The sequence below is a fragment of the Danio aesculapii genome, chromosome 15 (genome assembly GCF_903798145.1).
Source record: "Danio aesculapii chromosome 15, fDanAes4.1, whole genome shotgun sequence".
Lineage (NCBI taxonomy): Eukaryota > Metazoa > Chordata > Actinopteri > Cypriniformes > Danionidae > Danio > Danio aesculapii.
Genome location: NC_079449.1, coordinates 13,904,428 through 13,919,825, shown reverse-complemented (window position 1 = coordinate 13,919,825; position 15,398 = coordinate 13,904,428). Strand labels below are relative to the sequence as shown.

Genomic DNA, 15,398 nt, shown 5'->3' with positions numbered 1-15,398 from the left:
CTGTGTAAACTCTGGCCACCCCAATATGATTTTGCTGTTGACATTATTAAATTAAATGTACTTATGTAAAGTCACAATACTTCAATAAATAAATGAATAGCGGCCACTAAATTATTGTGGATTGATTGGTGCCACTGACGTGGCTGATTCAGCCCCCCCGGCCTCTTCTGGCCACCCCTAAGAAAATTTTCTGGAGGCGCCACTGAATTTTAGGGTGAAATATCCCTTTAAAAGATCTGATTAAAATATAAATTATATAGTAGTTTTTCTCGTCTCCACCCGTCAAATCAAATCCTATTATATTTGAATAATTCACACAGCTTGACAGACTAATCGCAGCAGCAGGTCATCATGTAACGGGATTGAGTTGCACTCTGACTAGAAATGAATGAACTGCCTCTCCATTGACACTCATTACCCAATCAGAGCGCAATGCGCTGCGCGTCTCCGGTCACTTGAGGAACTGTTGCTTTGGTGACGCCAACACTTTTAAACCCAAACAGTTTGAAGTTTTTTCGGATTGTTCAACTGATGGTGAAGCTGCAATAGTTAAAGTTACCCTGATAATGAAGCGGAGGGTTCAGTCTGCTCCTCAGGCGGTGGTTGTGGGACCTAAAGGCTGGAGAGACGCGACTGTCCGCTCCATTCTGCGCGCCGAAAATCTTCTGCGTCAAACTCATGTAGATCAGCTGGACTCTTCGACGCGATACCGCAGCCACAGCGTCGCGATATCCGCCAACAGACTGCCTCAGTTAACAGCCTACAATGGGGACGACAGCGTCGACAAGGAGCACAGCGAGAGTGACTGGGAAAAGAAAGAGGAAATTTGGCCTAAATCCAATGGGAGTTTGGTAAAGTACTTCAGAAGAGAGGAATTACCGGTCCTGGTTTCTGATTGGTTAATACACCGCTAAGCAATCATGACGTTATCGATCCTAATTAATGTTCACATGAGCCTTCTTGCGTTTTTCGTTTCATTAATTTTCTTAACGATAATTTTACTAACAACCTAATATTTTTAAACCCACAATAACAATATTCAAGTGATTTTACAATGCACACATTACACTGAGAAACGTTTTCTCACAAAACCTGATTCCATTGCAGGAAATAAAATAAAAATAGATATATTTCTGACTGATTTCGCAAAATTCAGAAGGAACTGTTGGAATCACTGATTTATAATAGAAAACATTAATCTCTGATCTATACATATACTATTAATGTTTTATGTTCAATATTATGGTGGGAAAATAGACAAACTCAGAATTGAAGAGACAAAAGTCAGACTTCTGAGTTGTTATATTGCAGTTCTACATTTATTTGTTATATGTTTTCTTGCAATTCTCAAATGATTTCTAAATTACATCTTGGAATTTCATATTTATCACAGTACTGAGAAAAAAAGACATCATAACTGCAAGATATAAATTCACAATTGCAAAAAACTAAATCAGAATTGCGACGAGACTTTTTTTGTTCCAGGTTGAAAACAAGCCTCTATAGTATCATGAACGAATAGTTTCATGTCGAATACAAAACTGTTCCGAATTAGTGTAAAACTTAACAACAAATAAAAAACTAAGAAAATGCAAAAGAATTGGATGTGATTTTTCCCCATCTCATGTTTTGTTTTACATCACCCTTTAAGAGATAACGATGCAGTATGTATGACTTTTGAATAAATAGTCTGATTACCTGTAATAATAATAATAATAAGTCCCCATAAAATCTACATTTTCAATTTTTATTTTGCTAGCACACATTGTTAGTCTTAAAGTAATTAAAGTAATTAATCCATGCAAGTTAATCCACTGAAAAAAAAAGGTGAATAGTGAAAATCTGACCCCTTCTGTTCTGAAATGGCAGTCCTTTTCTGATGATGTCAGTTTGATGCCTTGGGTGAAATATGCTGAGCCACGCCCTTCCAAATGTTAGTTTGCTGCAAATTAAAGATGAAAGGAAGAGTTCAAAATATTTAATATTCCCCTATTTAATATTCCATTTCAGTTGGAAATGCGTCAATCTACTAAAAGAAAAATAAGTATTATCCTTTCCTTGGCATGAACAGGCCTTTAGTCTTACACTGCACATTTTTAGTACTGGTCACAGAGAATCCCACTTCATTTAACCGCTGTATTAAAATTGAATTGAACTTAAATTGCAATATTATACCGTTTTATTGTATGTTTGATCAAATAAAAATGTGGCCATAGTGAGCATATGAGGAAAAAAAAGAGATGATTTATTACAGCTAAAGATTAAATATTTTGTCTCAAGGCTGTTCCAACACTATAAATGAGATATCTACAACTCTGGTTTTCTGTTGATAGCTCACTTCTGCACTGATCAGTGGGCCGTTTCCCCCGCCGGTGCTGCGTGAGCAGAGTGCAGTGGTCAGCACGGGTTTGGCGGGTGACTATATGCGCAGTGTGAGAGAGGTGGAGGGTCACCTGCGCAAACAAACAGGCCGGGTCACACAGGAGGCCACAAAGGTGGAGCATCAGAGGGAACGACTGGAGAAATTACTGCGCAGTCTGAGGAAAGCACTGCTGGTCAATCAGCAAAGTGCTAATGGCAGGACTTTTCGACCAGCCACCACAGAGACGGTGAGTATAGCCAAAGTCCACTTAATGTAAGTAATTTCACTCGGCAGCCATCTTTGAAATGCCTCTCGGGTAGTATGTCTGAATGGGGAAACATCAAATTCTTTAAAATTGCTAGCCAAGCTTATGATTACATTTCATATTCGGAATCACCAATAAAATTAAATGACAACTGTCTCTTTAGTTTCATTTGTAAACATTAGAATCACAAAATTTGCAGAAATTCTGGTCCTAGCCTCTCCCCCGGAGAATTGTCATTCTATAACGATCGCTGATTGGCTCCTGTACTAGAAAGCCAGGCTTCATTCATCATATTGACTGTTACCAAAGTCCCTTTAAGGCTATTCTATATTCGCTGTTACACTTTTCTCCATTCAAATCTTTACAAGTGACATGTCTTGTGTATTCTACAGTCTTTGGTACAGCTAAAGGTGTATACAGCATAATGAATAATTAGCCTATAAGTAGGGCCAGACGGAATCTGCTGACATTTTTTTGCTATTTCTGCACAGAATTTTGTTAAAAATCTGCGGATTTATGCAGAATGATTTTGGGAGTATCATAACTACAACCTTAATATATGAACTGAAAAGTAAAACCTTTTTAACTTTTATTTAATGTTTACAATGCAAATCCAATTAGATCCACTTTCAAATCAAGTCTTTTCTATAATATATCTACTAAAAGACAGAAAATATTACTTTACAAACTGTATTGTAAATAAATTATATGAACATTTTCACATTAGTCAATAATTATACTGAAATTAATAAATTAAAAAAACCAAATAAATATACATTTACACACATTTACACAAGTAAATAAACAGAATCAATGATGGGCTAAAAATCTGCTGAATTCTGTGCGCGCAGATTCCATGTGGGCCTACCTATAAGGCAGGGGTCACCAATCTCGGTCCAAGAGGGCCGATGTCCCTGCAGGGTTTAGCTCCAACTTGCCTCAACACAGCTGCCTGGGTGTTTCAAATATACCTAGTAAGACCTTGATTAGCTTGTTCAGGTGTGTTTGATTAGGGTTGGAGCTAAAATCTGCAGGACACCGGCCCTCCAGGAACAAGTTTGGTGACCCCTGCTATAAGGCAAGTGTGGGCAAACTCAGTCCTGGAGGGCCGGTGTCCTGCAGACTTTAGCTCCAACACTATTCAAACACACCTGAACATGCTAATCAGTGTCTTCAAGATCAATAGAAATCTATAAGCAGGTGTGTTTGATTAGTGTTGGAGCTAAACTGTGCAGAACACCGGCCCTCCAGGACCGAGTTTGCCCACCTCTGCTATAAGGAGTTAAAGATATATAGTTAACCTAAAAGTAAACATTTAAGCTGCGGTCACACTTGACTTTTCTCCCCATAGACTTCCATTCATACACACGCGAATGCGTCAGACCGGAAACGCAGGGTCATGCGTTAAGTTTCGCAGTTCGCTGCGGTGCAAAGTTCAAGCTTGGTGAACTCTAACCTGCGAAATCGCATCACTTGACTGCGTGAGACCAATCGAGGATCAAAACAGGACCTCTCTGGACAGAAATTTAAAACATGGACCAATCGCTCGCTTTTTTAATGTCTAATCATCTTATTTAATCCCGCCTCTTTTCACAGCACCATACGACAGAATTTCGTACACACAAACTCCAGTGTGACCGCAACTTTAGTCATCATTTACTCACACTCCAGCTTTCTTTTGTTCAACACAAAATAAGATTTGAAAACTGTTGGAAACTGGTAATCATTGACTTCCACAGTATTTGTTTTTTCCCATATGGAAGGCAATGATTGCCAGTTTCAACCATTCTTCAAAGTATCTTCTTTTCTGTTCAACAGAAAAAAGAAACTCATGGAGGTTTGGAATCATTTGGATGTGAGTAAATAGAGATTATATTTTTTATTGTTGGGTTAACTGATTGTTTAAAATGATGAAACCTTTGTTAAAAATGAAAACAAAACAAAAAAACTATGCTTCCGCTAAATGTTTTCGTCAGGGGCGAGATGGAGCTGATGATCTTCTACACACTGAACGAAGAGGTCTGAATATGCTAAAACAAGAACTGGAGAGCATGCTGAGAAAGACTTTAGCTCAACAACAGGTAAAACATAGGATCTGCGGGATATTTAATATGTACAATTGACGAAAGTCAATAGAGGAATGATTTCACACAATATGGAAGGCCAATACTTTGACAGTTTAAAGGGATAGTTCACCCTAAAATGAAAATGTTCTCACTATTTAATCAGCCTCAAGTGGTTTCAACCCTTTATGAGTTTCTTTCTTTCTCAAACAGAGATATTTTTAAAGAAAGCTGGAAGCATATAACCACTGACATCCAGAGAAGGAAAAACAAATTCTATGGAAGTCAATGGTCACTGGTTTACAAAATATCATCTTTTGTGTTCGAAAGAAAGAAAGAAATGTAAGGTTTGTGACTATTGAAGGTGATGAGTAAATGATAACAGAATTCTCAGTTTTGGACAAACTATCCCTTTAATTTATATTTAGCCATTATAAGAAAACAAAAGATTGATTGTAAAGTCTGAGCATTTAAATTATTAAAAGTTCAGTCGGTGCATCAGTGAAAAGTGCATCGACACATGCACTCTTTACTGGTGCTCATGGCGACCCGAGTTTGATTCCCTCTCAAGGTCCTTTGCCTATCCTTCCCCTCTCTCTGCTCCCCACACTTTCCTGTCAATTCTCTCTACTGTCCTATTCAATAAAGGTGAAAACACTGAAAAAAAGTTCAGTAAGATTTTTTTATATAATAATAATAGTACATAGCAAATACGTATTAAATTGATCAAAAGCAAGAGTAAATACATTTCTAAAAACTTTTCAAATAAATGCTGCTCTTTTGAAATTTTTTGCAAATATTGAGCAGCTCATCTGTATTCAGCAGTTGTTTTATTATATTGTAATATTTTTGATCCAATTTTTTTAAAAAACCTAAATCAACCCTGTCTTAAGATATACTTACAGCCTAGCAAGCATTTAACAGATGTCCATTAGACATCTAAACATAGCTGTATTGGCTAAAATAAGGCTAAATTTGGGCTGTCAGTGAAAATCTAATGGACGTTCACTCTAATAGTCCAAAAATAGGTTAGTCATCATATAGCCAGGAATGACTGACTACACATGTGAACTCTGTCTAATCTCTCTCTATGTATGATGACATTTGGACTATTGTTACAATAAAATGTTCACTGATGTCTTGTTTTAGTCAAGACGTCCATGTTTAGAAGTCTGTTAGATGTCTATGTGAAATCAAAATTTACAGTGTTTATTTTGCTAGTGAGCATTGTTATTCATTAGATGATAATTAATCCACTGAATAAGTTGACCGTTAACGGTAATTCTTAACCTTACCGTTAGTTTGCTATGAGGGAATAATGCGCCAAAATAAAGCCCCGTCCTCTACTCCATATTCCATTTCCATTGGAAGTACATCAACATATTGAAATAAAAGTCTCAGCTTCATGCAAATTTTAAACACAAAATTGTTTGATTGCAGCACACATTCACCAAGATTTAACTGTCTTCTGTTAAACACCAAAGGCTTTGGCTGACAGCAGTAAGCAGTTGCTGGACTGTGCCTTCGAGAGATCCAGAGTAACAGAGCTGCTTCCCCAGCACGGCTCTCTCTTAGCGGGTGTGAAAACCTACCCATCTCCCCTATCATTGAAACCTGACCCTGCTGGACCGTTCACACCAGGTACCACAAGCTACATTAATAATAAAGTCCCTCACTCTTCTTTTGTCTCTTTGTCACCCAAGACAGTGAACAACTGTTGGTATCTAATCTTTCTCTAAGAGTGCAAACAGGCTTTAGATTCTTCATCTGCAGTGCTACAAGAATCTCAGCAGCTCAGAGAAAACATTACACAAGTCATGAGCGATGTCATCAGAAAGCAAACAGACATGCACTGCTCGACCAGTGAAGCCCTGCTGAGGAAAATCACTGAAACCATCAACCTGGAGGTATGTATTAAAGCAGACGGAGGACTAGGATGTTTATAAATATAGATTAGTGATTTATAGGCCTTTAACACTAATTCAGCTGAAGGATTTAAAATGTAGACAAATGTGGTAATATGTAGTAAACAATTGTGTTTTTCTTTATCATAAAAGTTTGAGGACAGTAACATTATAGTTAAAATTTATATATATATATTATTATTGTTGTAATATTTATATAAAACAGAAATATTAAAATTAACTTTTAATATAAAGACAAAAAAGCTTGCCTATAAATACTGTATATACACTCACCGGCCACTTTATTAGGTACACTTTACTAGTACCGGGTTGGACCCCTTTTGCCTTCAGAACTGCCTCAATCCAAATTTGGTCCATATTGACATGTTAGCATCGTGCAGTTGCTGCAGATTTGTCGGCTGCACATCCATGATGCTAATCTCCCGCACATCTCAAAGGTGCTCTATTGGGTTGAGATCTGATGACTGTGGAAGCCATTTGAGTACAGTGAATGTTCATGTTCAAGAAACTTGTCTGAGATGATTCACGCTTTATGACATGGTGCGTTATCCTGCTGGAAGTAGCCAACAGAAGATGGGTACACTGTGGCCATATAGAGATGGACATGGTCAGCAACAGTACCCAGGTAGGCTGTGGTGTTCACATGATGCTCAATTGGTACTAATGGGCCCAAAGTGTGCCAAGAATATATCCCCCACACCATTACACCACCACCAGCAGCCTGAACTGTTGATACAAGGCAGGATGGATTCATGCTTTCATGTTGTTGACGCCAAAATCTGACCATACCATTAAAAGTTACATAAATCACCTTTGTTCCCCATTCTAATGCTCTGTTTGAACTGCAGCACATTGTCTTGACCATGTCTACATGCCTAAATGCATTGAGTTACTGCCATGTGATTGGCTGATTAGAAACTTACATTAACAAGTAATTAGACAGGTGTACCTAATAAAGTGACCAGTGGGTGTATATGTTGTTGTTTTTAATATATAAAAAGTGACTTTTTTTCAGAAAAATGTCAAAATTACTGCGCACTAAATTGGCTTATTAAATTATTTCTGAAAGATCATTTGACAATGAATACTGGAGGAATGCTGTTGAAAATTCAGCTTTGCATCACAGTTATAGATCACATTTTAAAATTGCCATTTCAAATTGTAAAAATATTTCACAATATTATTTTTTTCTCTTGACTAGCATATGAGATACCTTAAAAATATTGTGAAATGTTCTGACCTCCAACTTTTTATTTGTAGTGCATATAAATGTTTAACAAAAATACACTGACAGGCAATATGTAAAGCTTTCTAAACAGCAGGCACTGAAATCCTGAGCAAATTTACCGAACCTTCTTCACAGGTCCAATAATTTTTTGAAGTAAAATAAGGAAAAAGAAAATACCAGAGGTGGCATAGTGGCTCAGTGGTTAGCGCTGTCACCTCACAACAAAAAGGTTGCTGGTTCAAGTCCCAGCTGGGTCAGTTGGCATTTCTGTGTGGAGTTTCCTCCAGGTGCTCCAGTTTCCCCCACAGTCCAAATAAGATATGCGCTATAAGTGAATTAGATTAACTAAATTGGCCGTAGTGTATGAGTGTGTGTGAATTAGAGCGTGTATGCGTGTTTCCCAGTACTGGGTTGCAGCTGGAAGGGCATCCGCTGTGTAAAACATATGTTGGCGGTTCATTCCGCAGTGGTGACTCCTGATAAATAAGGTACCAAGCCGAAGGACAATGAATGAATGAATGAAAATACCAAAACAAAGTAAATTTTCCTTGCTCCTATTTTGTAGTGAAGATGAGTTCTTTCTCTTTGACTGTACTTTAAAGTAAGTTACTTTATGTTATGTGTTTGTATACTGTATTTTTCATTTCTCTCATCAGCAACATCTAACACTGAGCTCTGCTGCCATGAGACAGGCCATTTACCGCAAACAGAGACAGATGCAGTGTGCCGGCTACAGTCTAGGCAGAGCTATGGTATGCTTTTATTTACAGACTACAAAATGATTTTAACACTTACCAACATATACAGCTTAGAGTTAAAATGAACCTCAAAGAAAGTGCTTACATTCTCCCCAAAGTAGGCCTTAACTCTAAACTGCAATGAGTAATTGTTCAATTTAACACTACAATGTTTATTTTGCTAGTGCACATTGTTTATGGTAATCAATAATCAAAATCTGACCATTTGCTTCCACTCTGGAATGGCAGTTTTTCTCTGATGATGTCAGTTCGACAGCTTGGGCGAAATATGCTTAGCCACGCCCCTCCAACAATTAGTTTGCTGTAAGTGAAAGATGAGAGGTGGAGTACAAAAATATACCCCCACCATTTACTCAATACTCTGTTTCAGTCAGAAATACTTCGTTATACTTAAACAAAAGTCAGCTGCAACATCTGGTGCACATGGACTTTTAACATATTAATATCATGACTTTTCACTCACTAACAGGTAAAGATGGTTTCCTTCCTTGCAGGGTCCGGTTTGCAGAGCTGATCTGTTTTGTCGCGAGAGATTAAACAGGCCCATGACTCAGCTTTATGGGCGACATTCAAGTGTCGGGCTGCCAGAATCTGACCTCCTGGCACAGGTCAGAGAATTACGGGGAATTATTAAAGGGACATGATGGTGGAATAAATACGAGAGGGGAAAGAGTTCTCTTTTAAAACATTCGCATTCCCTCACAAAACCTGTTAAAATTTCACTTGCGATGGTTGAGACCGCTCCGTAGATTTTTTATGGAGCAGCTCAGAGACTTTTCTAATGCATTAAGACCTTTTTAAGACTCTTTCCATATATGTTAAGACCTTATAACCACTAAAAGTTTCAACTGGAAACACTGGTGAGATTTTAACTTACAGTACAGAAATGAATCCAAACCTAAAACATTATTCATATACTGAATAAAAATCGGCAACACTTTATTTTGATGGTCCATTTGAGTATTAGTAGACTGTCTGCTTAATATCTGCTGATACTGCTCCTTCAACAGACATTAAACTTACTTTAAGAAACTTTGCAGGTACATGTCAACTTACACTAACCCTAACCCCAACAGTCTACTTATAATCTAATGAGAATTAGTTGGCATGTAGATGCAATGTAACTTCAATTCAACAAATGGACCATCAAAACAAAGTGTGACCTAAAAATCCAAGTAACATTGCATCTACATGCTAACTAATTCTCATTAGATTATAAGTAGACTGTTGGGGTTGGGGTTAGTGTAAGTTGACATGTACCTGCAAAGTTTCTTATAGTCAGTTAAATGTTTGTTGAAGGAGCAGTATCAGCAGATATTAGGTAGACAGTCTACTACTCAAATGCACCATCAAAGTAAAGTGTGACCTAAAAATCTATTAAATCTAGCTAATTCAGCAAGTTAGCGCCTATAGAACTGCAGAAATAACGGTGTTGCTTTGCTTACAGTGATAAACAAAACAGCATGATGTCAAATCTAGCAAGATTTCAGTGATTTCATAAACTATACAGCATCCTGATATTCGCAGAATCCAAGCAAACTTTAGCAAACAACTATACATTGCATAATCAAAAGTGATGTAAAATTTTATACCTTGCAAAACAGCATTGAAGACTTTTTAATACTTTCTAAGGGCCTTAAATTCCTATACATTGATTTTTCAACTTTTAAAACTGTTTAAGACCCCGCGGACACCCTGTAAACCCTATTTAAAAATACCAAATTCTGTAAACATTTTATAAAAAATATACAGTTTATTCTAGGTCTATTCTATGTACAGGTAAGCAAAGCATGAACCCATGAATATGGATGAATGCAACGGAAGATTAATAAAATCTCATAAAAATTTATTGTTCATATTAAATAGTTGACATGCATCATGAAGTCAGATTATTATATTATATTATATTATATTATATTATATTCACAGTAAGCTGAAAGCTTGATCAATTCAGTCTCTTTTAGTATTTAAATTGTATTTAAATCAGTTCAGATAATAAACAAATTTGAAAACAATTTTTGGAAAAATATTATAGCTTTTTATTTTATTTGTAGTACTGCTCCACAACAAACCAGGAGGCTAATTGAATATTCACAATGAAAACGGTCTATTTTGTAGTTCAGAATTATTATATATTACTCAATTTCTATGTGACCAAAATTAACAGTACCGTGTTAGGATGTATCTAGTTTTTATAGATTTTTTTAGGAACATATAACATAAATCCTACTTTTATGCATTTATTTATATTTAAGTTTATTTCTATTTAAGTGAGTTGAGCTTACAAAACTTTGTCTTAAATACATTTTGCACATCAACTATTTAATGGGAGGAATTGCATTTATACTCTGGGTAAATGTCTGGCTGTACATATATTAGACTTATATTTTAATACAGAATTTGTTCTTTTTAATAGGCTATCACTTTTTTAGTGCATTAGAAAACTCTGAAGCGCTCCATATTGAACATACAGGGCTGTCTCAACACAGGAAGTGTTTGTCTGAACTCTACAGATTTTGCAAGCTAATGCAAAAGTTTTGTAAGTGAACACAAAGTTTCCATCGTGGAATGCAAAAGATTTGATAAATATTTTCTTTCCCCTACTGTATTTTTTCCACCACCATGTCCCGTTAGGTGCTCCGTAGAGAACTGGATGTGATCTAACATTCGCAACATTTGTTTATGACAAATGTAAATCATAAAGATTTTAAAATGTAGATTTGAGATTTTAAAGACACAAATAAAAGGTATACAAATGTACACTATCATTCAATATAAGGTCAATATAAGGGTTTTATGTTGTCAAAGAAGAAGAGGCTACATTTGTTTGTTTTGCTGGTTTTAATATATTTAAAAAAACTTAATCCTGTGATGGCAAATTAAAATTTTCTTTTTATTAATCAATGTTTTTTTATGATCAATTTTGAATCAATCATGATATTGTTTTATCAAATTTTTACTGTCAAATTTAAACCTTAATAAAAATGTTAATTTATTTGAAAGATGATAATAATAATAATAAAGTAATAATAATATTAATAAATAAATAATTTCACTAACCCCAAACTTATGCATGTAAGTGTTGACTGATAGTCAGATTCTCTGTTTGTTTGTTTCTAATTTATAATGTGTGATTTGTTAATACATACATGTCTTTTGTCCTCTCAGGGCGACACTCTGCTACGGAAGCATCTGGAGTCCTCAGGGAAAGAGATTGCAGCGCTGCAGGATGCTCATCAGCAGCTGGAGGATGACATGTATGGAAAGCGAGCTGCAGCCGGTGTGGACTCGGCTGTGGTCAGGCTGCGGCGAAGACTCGTACGTCCCCAGTCTGTCCGGCCTGCAACCAGTTAAAACTGACAGCAACTTTAAACAGCAATTACTTTCCAAAGATAGAAATCTGAGGTATTTCTAAATATTTCAAGTTGTGTTTTTTCCATCTTAATTATACATGCAAACTGTGTGATGTGTGAAAGATATATCAACAAAAAGAACAACACTAGAATGAGACAGACTTTTCATTAGCTTCTTACACCAGAGTTTACACACATATATGAAGCTACAGTATTAGAATAATGAACTGATTTGCTGTATCACGTCCAAATAAAGATTGATAGTGTGGTAATGTTGAGTTGAAGTCAGGATTTTGAACAGTAGCTATGTTTCCATCCACCTATTTTCATATTTCTGATGTCCCTAGAGTGTGTATGTGAAATTTCAGCCCAGAATACCACACAAATCATTTTTATAACTCTTTTATAACTCTGCTCCTGCTGTTTTGGTGGCTGTCGCTTTAAATTCAAGTGAGATTTTGCACCCAGCCTCTTTTCCAAAGAGGGTGTAATTATAAATGCTTGTCACCATAGCAGCAGATTCAAAACTCTAATGACTGCTTCTCACTCAGGGCTGTTTATGCTAATGAGGGAGAGATCATCACTAATAGCATGATAAACTTAATTCAATAAGAAAAATGTGCATAAACTACGACGGAAACAGATCGAATAAATGCGCATCAAAAAAGTCATGTGATTTTACTTTAAATTATAGGTCATGTGATAAAAAAAATGAATGAATGAATGAATGGAACAGAGTTAATGGACAAACCAGCAGATCGACCACATTGTAAAACATCTGAAATGTTGTTTTCGTCATTTTAAAACGACATAGCTAAAGTTCGTCATCAAATAGAGGAATTACCAGCCTACGTCTCACATGACGTCACAGGGGTTCCCGGTTGCAATAAAAGATCGGTTGCAAAAGCAAACATGTCGTGTTGTGCGATGGGATGTGAAATTCGAAAAATAGAAAACTTAACTTTTACCGTACACCACACTGCTTTTGATGCCAACCGCGGACGTCTTTGGCTAAAAGGGAGCTGAATGGAGTGAGGACCTAATTAAAAATGCTCGACTCTGCAGTTCTCATATTATATCAGGTAAGTTGACACTATGCTAATTCATACACATTACTTGTTTTTGATTGCAGCAATGATTTCAGCAAAAACAGTTAAATATGGTTAATTAAACTGCGGACACGGAATGCTTAGAATGAAATGTAAAAATGTAAGTTCACATACCCTGCCGTACAGGTGGTTCGCTGTCAGAATGCAGTAGTTTTTCTTTGTTGATGAGTAATTACCCAGACCTTGTATAGCTCCGTCTTTTTTCCTTGTCTTTGGCTAGGCAGAACCTTGGTTTTTAGCACTACATAGTGTTGAATCTGGTAATCATGGAGCATTATTTCTTGCATATGACCACATAGAACAACATTGTTGGCATCCAAAGACTTGTAGGCCTTTACCTTCTCTTGAATTCACTTGGACTTTCAATGAGATAGTTGTATATTTCGGGCTTGATGATTGGCCGTTTCGTCTTATCCAATATCAATTGGGAGGGTGCTATCGCAAATGGACCTGTCAGATGAACGCCGCTAACTTTAACATAAATTTTTTCAAATAACTGTACTTATCACTGGGTGACAAGCTGTTACAATACGCTGAAAGCATTACATAAATAATATATATAATATGTAATCAATATAACTTATCTCTAAGACAACAACAAACTCTGTACCGCATCGGATGTCATTCCCTCGCTGTAAATGCTAGAGCTCCCGTTTTTTTCTGCAACCTCACTGCGCTTGCATCCTGAATGTTTACAAACCGGTAATTCGTCTATTGGTTTGATATTGTTACCTCCCAAAACTATCTAGAGCAGTTGAGCTCCAAAAGAGCGTGTCTCGCCTCCAAAAACCACCGCACGTTCATTGTGTTTCATCTTCATCTTCTAAAGCAGAAGTCATTTATTACATAAGAAAAATAGGCCCACAGTTGCTTTATCTACTGCAGCAAACTCCAGTTTTCTGTTTGATACTTGCCGCAGGTTTATCAGGAAGTGACTTTCTGTTGTCTTTGAAGAATTAGATAAGATTAGACAGCATTAGAATTAGATAGGTAGTGCTTTATTCACAATAATGTGATTTCATGTGATATTCCAGTTTTCATTATTTGGTTGTAATTCGCATATTTGGGTGGAAACATACCTAACGTTGCAAGCCATTTCTGAACGTTGATTTTCACATTGTTAAGCCTGTGTGAAGCCTCTGCAGCTGAAAGTTTTGTGTGTCCGACGCACACTGTAGATCAATCATAAAAGACAGGAGGAGTTTAGAGAGACTGGATCCTTGAACAAACCATTTCAGACATTTACTGAAAAGGGGTGATGCATAACATGCTAAACTTGTATAGATATAAACCTAGAGGCCACGTTCAAAACAATATTACAAACCTTTAAAATAGCATAATAAGGGCACTTCAAACATAGAGTGGGGGAAATAAGTGTTGAACATGTCACCATTTTTCCTCATAAAACATATTTCTAAAGGTGCTGTTGATTTGAAATTTTCGGATGTTAAATCCGAATATGCAAAGAATAAATAAATCCACATATGCAAAGAAAACAAAATTAATTCATTTACAAATGAAGTTACATATATATATATATATATATATATATATATATATATATATATATATATATATATACTTGGTGACCCATGTCCCTTAAGCCACATGAATCACAGTGGATACAGAGATGTATTATGCTAGGCAGACCGATGATTGTTAAAAACTGGACATCTTCCAGTAGACCTCCGATTTTCGAGTGGATCGCAGAGTTAGGACGAGTTGCAGCTTATGAAAAACTCTCCTATAGTTTACATGGAAGAATTGAAATTTATTTTGATAAATGGGGAAAATTTCTACATTTCTGTGAGCCACAATGTTAGCAAACATGTAACGAGACAAAATTATAATTAAGGTTATGATATTAGCAACCCCCCACCACCCACTTTTTTCTTTTTAATTTCTCTTTTTTTAAAATTTTTTTTTTTTTTTATTTGTGTGTGCTTTGGTTTGGTTTACTTTTGCAATTTATATGATGTTATTTATTTATTGAATTTATTTATGCTGTATTGTTCTGCTTTTATGTTAATGATCTGTATTTGATATTCATCTGCATTATTTGAAATAAGAAAAATCAATATAAAGTTCAAATCATAAAAAAAAAAAAAATGAAGTTATGTGTAATGAAATGAAATGACACAAGGAAAAACAAGGAAAAAGTATTAAACACATGAAGAAAGGGAGGTGTGGAAAGGCAGTGAAAGCCCAGAAAGCAGCTGAAATCTCTCAGGAGTTCTTCAGCAGCCCTCTGCCTTTCGTTATTGTAAGTTAATATTAGCTGCTTCAGTCCAACATCTACATTATCAATATGATGAAGATGAAACCAGAGTAGACA

The 15,398-nt window shown here is 36.1% G+C and overlaps 1 protein-coding gene across 1 annotated transcript; it reads left to right on the top strand.

Moving 5' to 3' along the window:
* Positions 1 to 508: 508 nt before the first annotated feature.
* tektl1 (tektin like 1) lies at positions 509 to 12,219 on the top strand. The gene is made up of 8 exons (XM_056474480.1): positions 509 to 851; positions 2,334 to 2,609; positions 4,604 to 4,708; positions 6,175 to 6,331; positions 6,431 to 6,597; positions 8,500 to 8,595; positions 9,096 to 9,209; positions 11,770 to 12,219. The coding sequence occupies exons 1-8, from the start codon at positions 567 to 569 to the stop codon at positions 11,953 to 11,955; spliced, it is 1,386 nt and encodes a 461-aa protein (XP_056330455.1). The 5' UTR covers positions 509 to 566; the 3' UTR covers positions 11,956 to 12,219.
* The last annotated feature ends 3,179 nt before the right edge of the window (positions 12,220 to 15,398 follow it).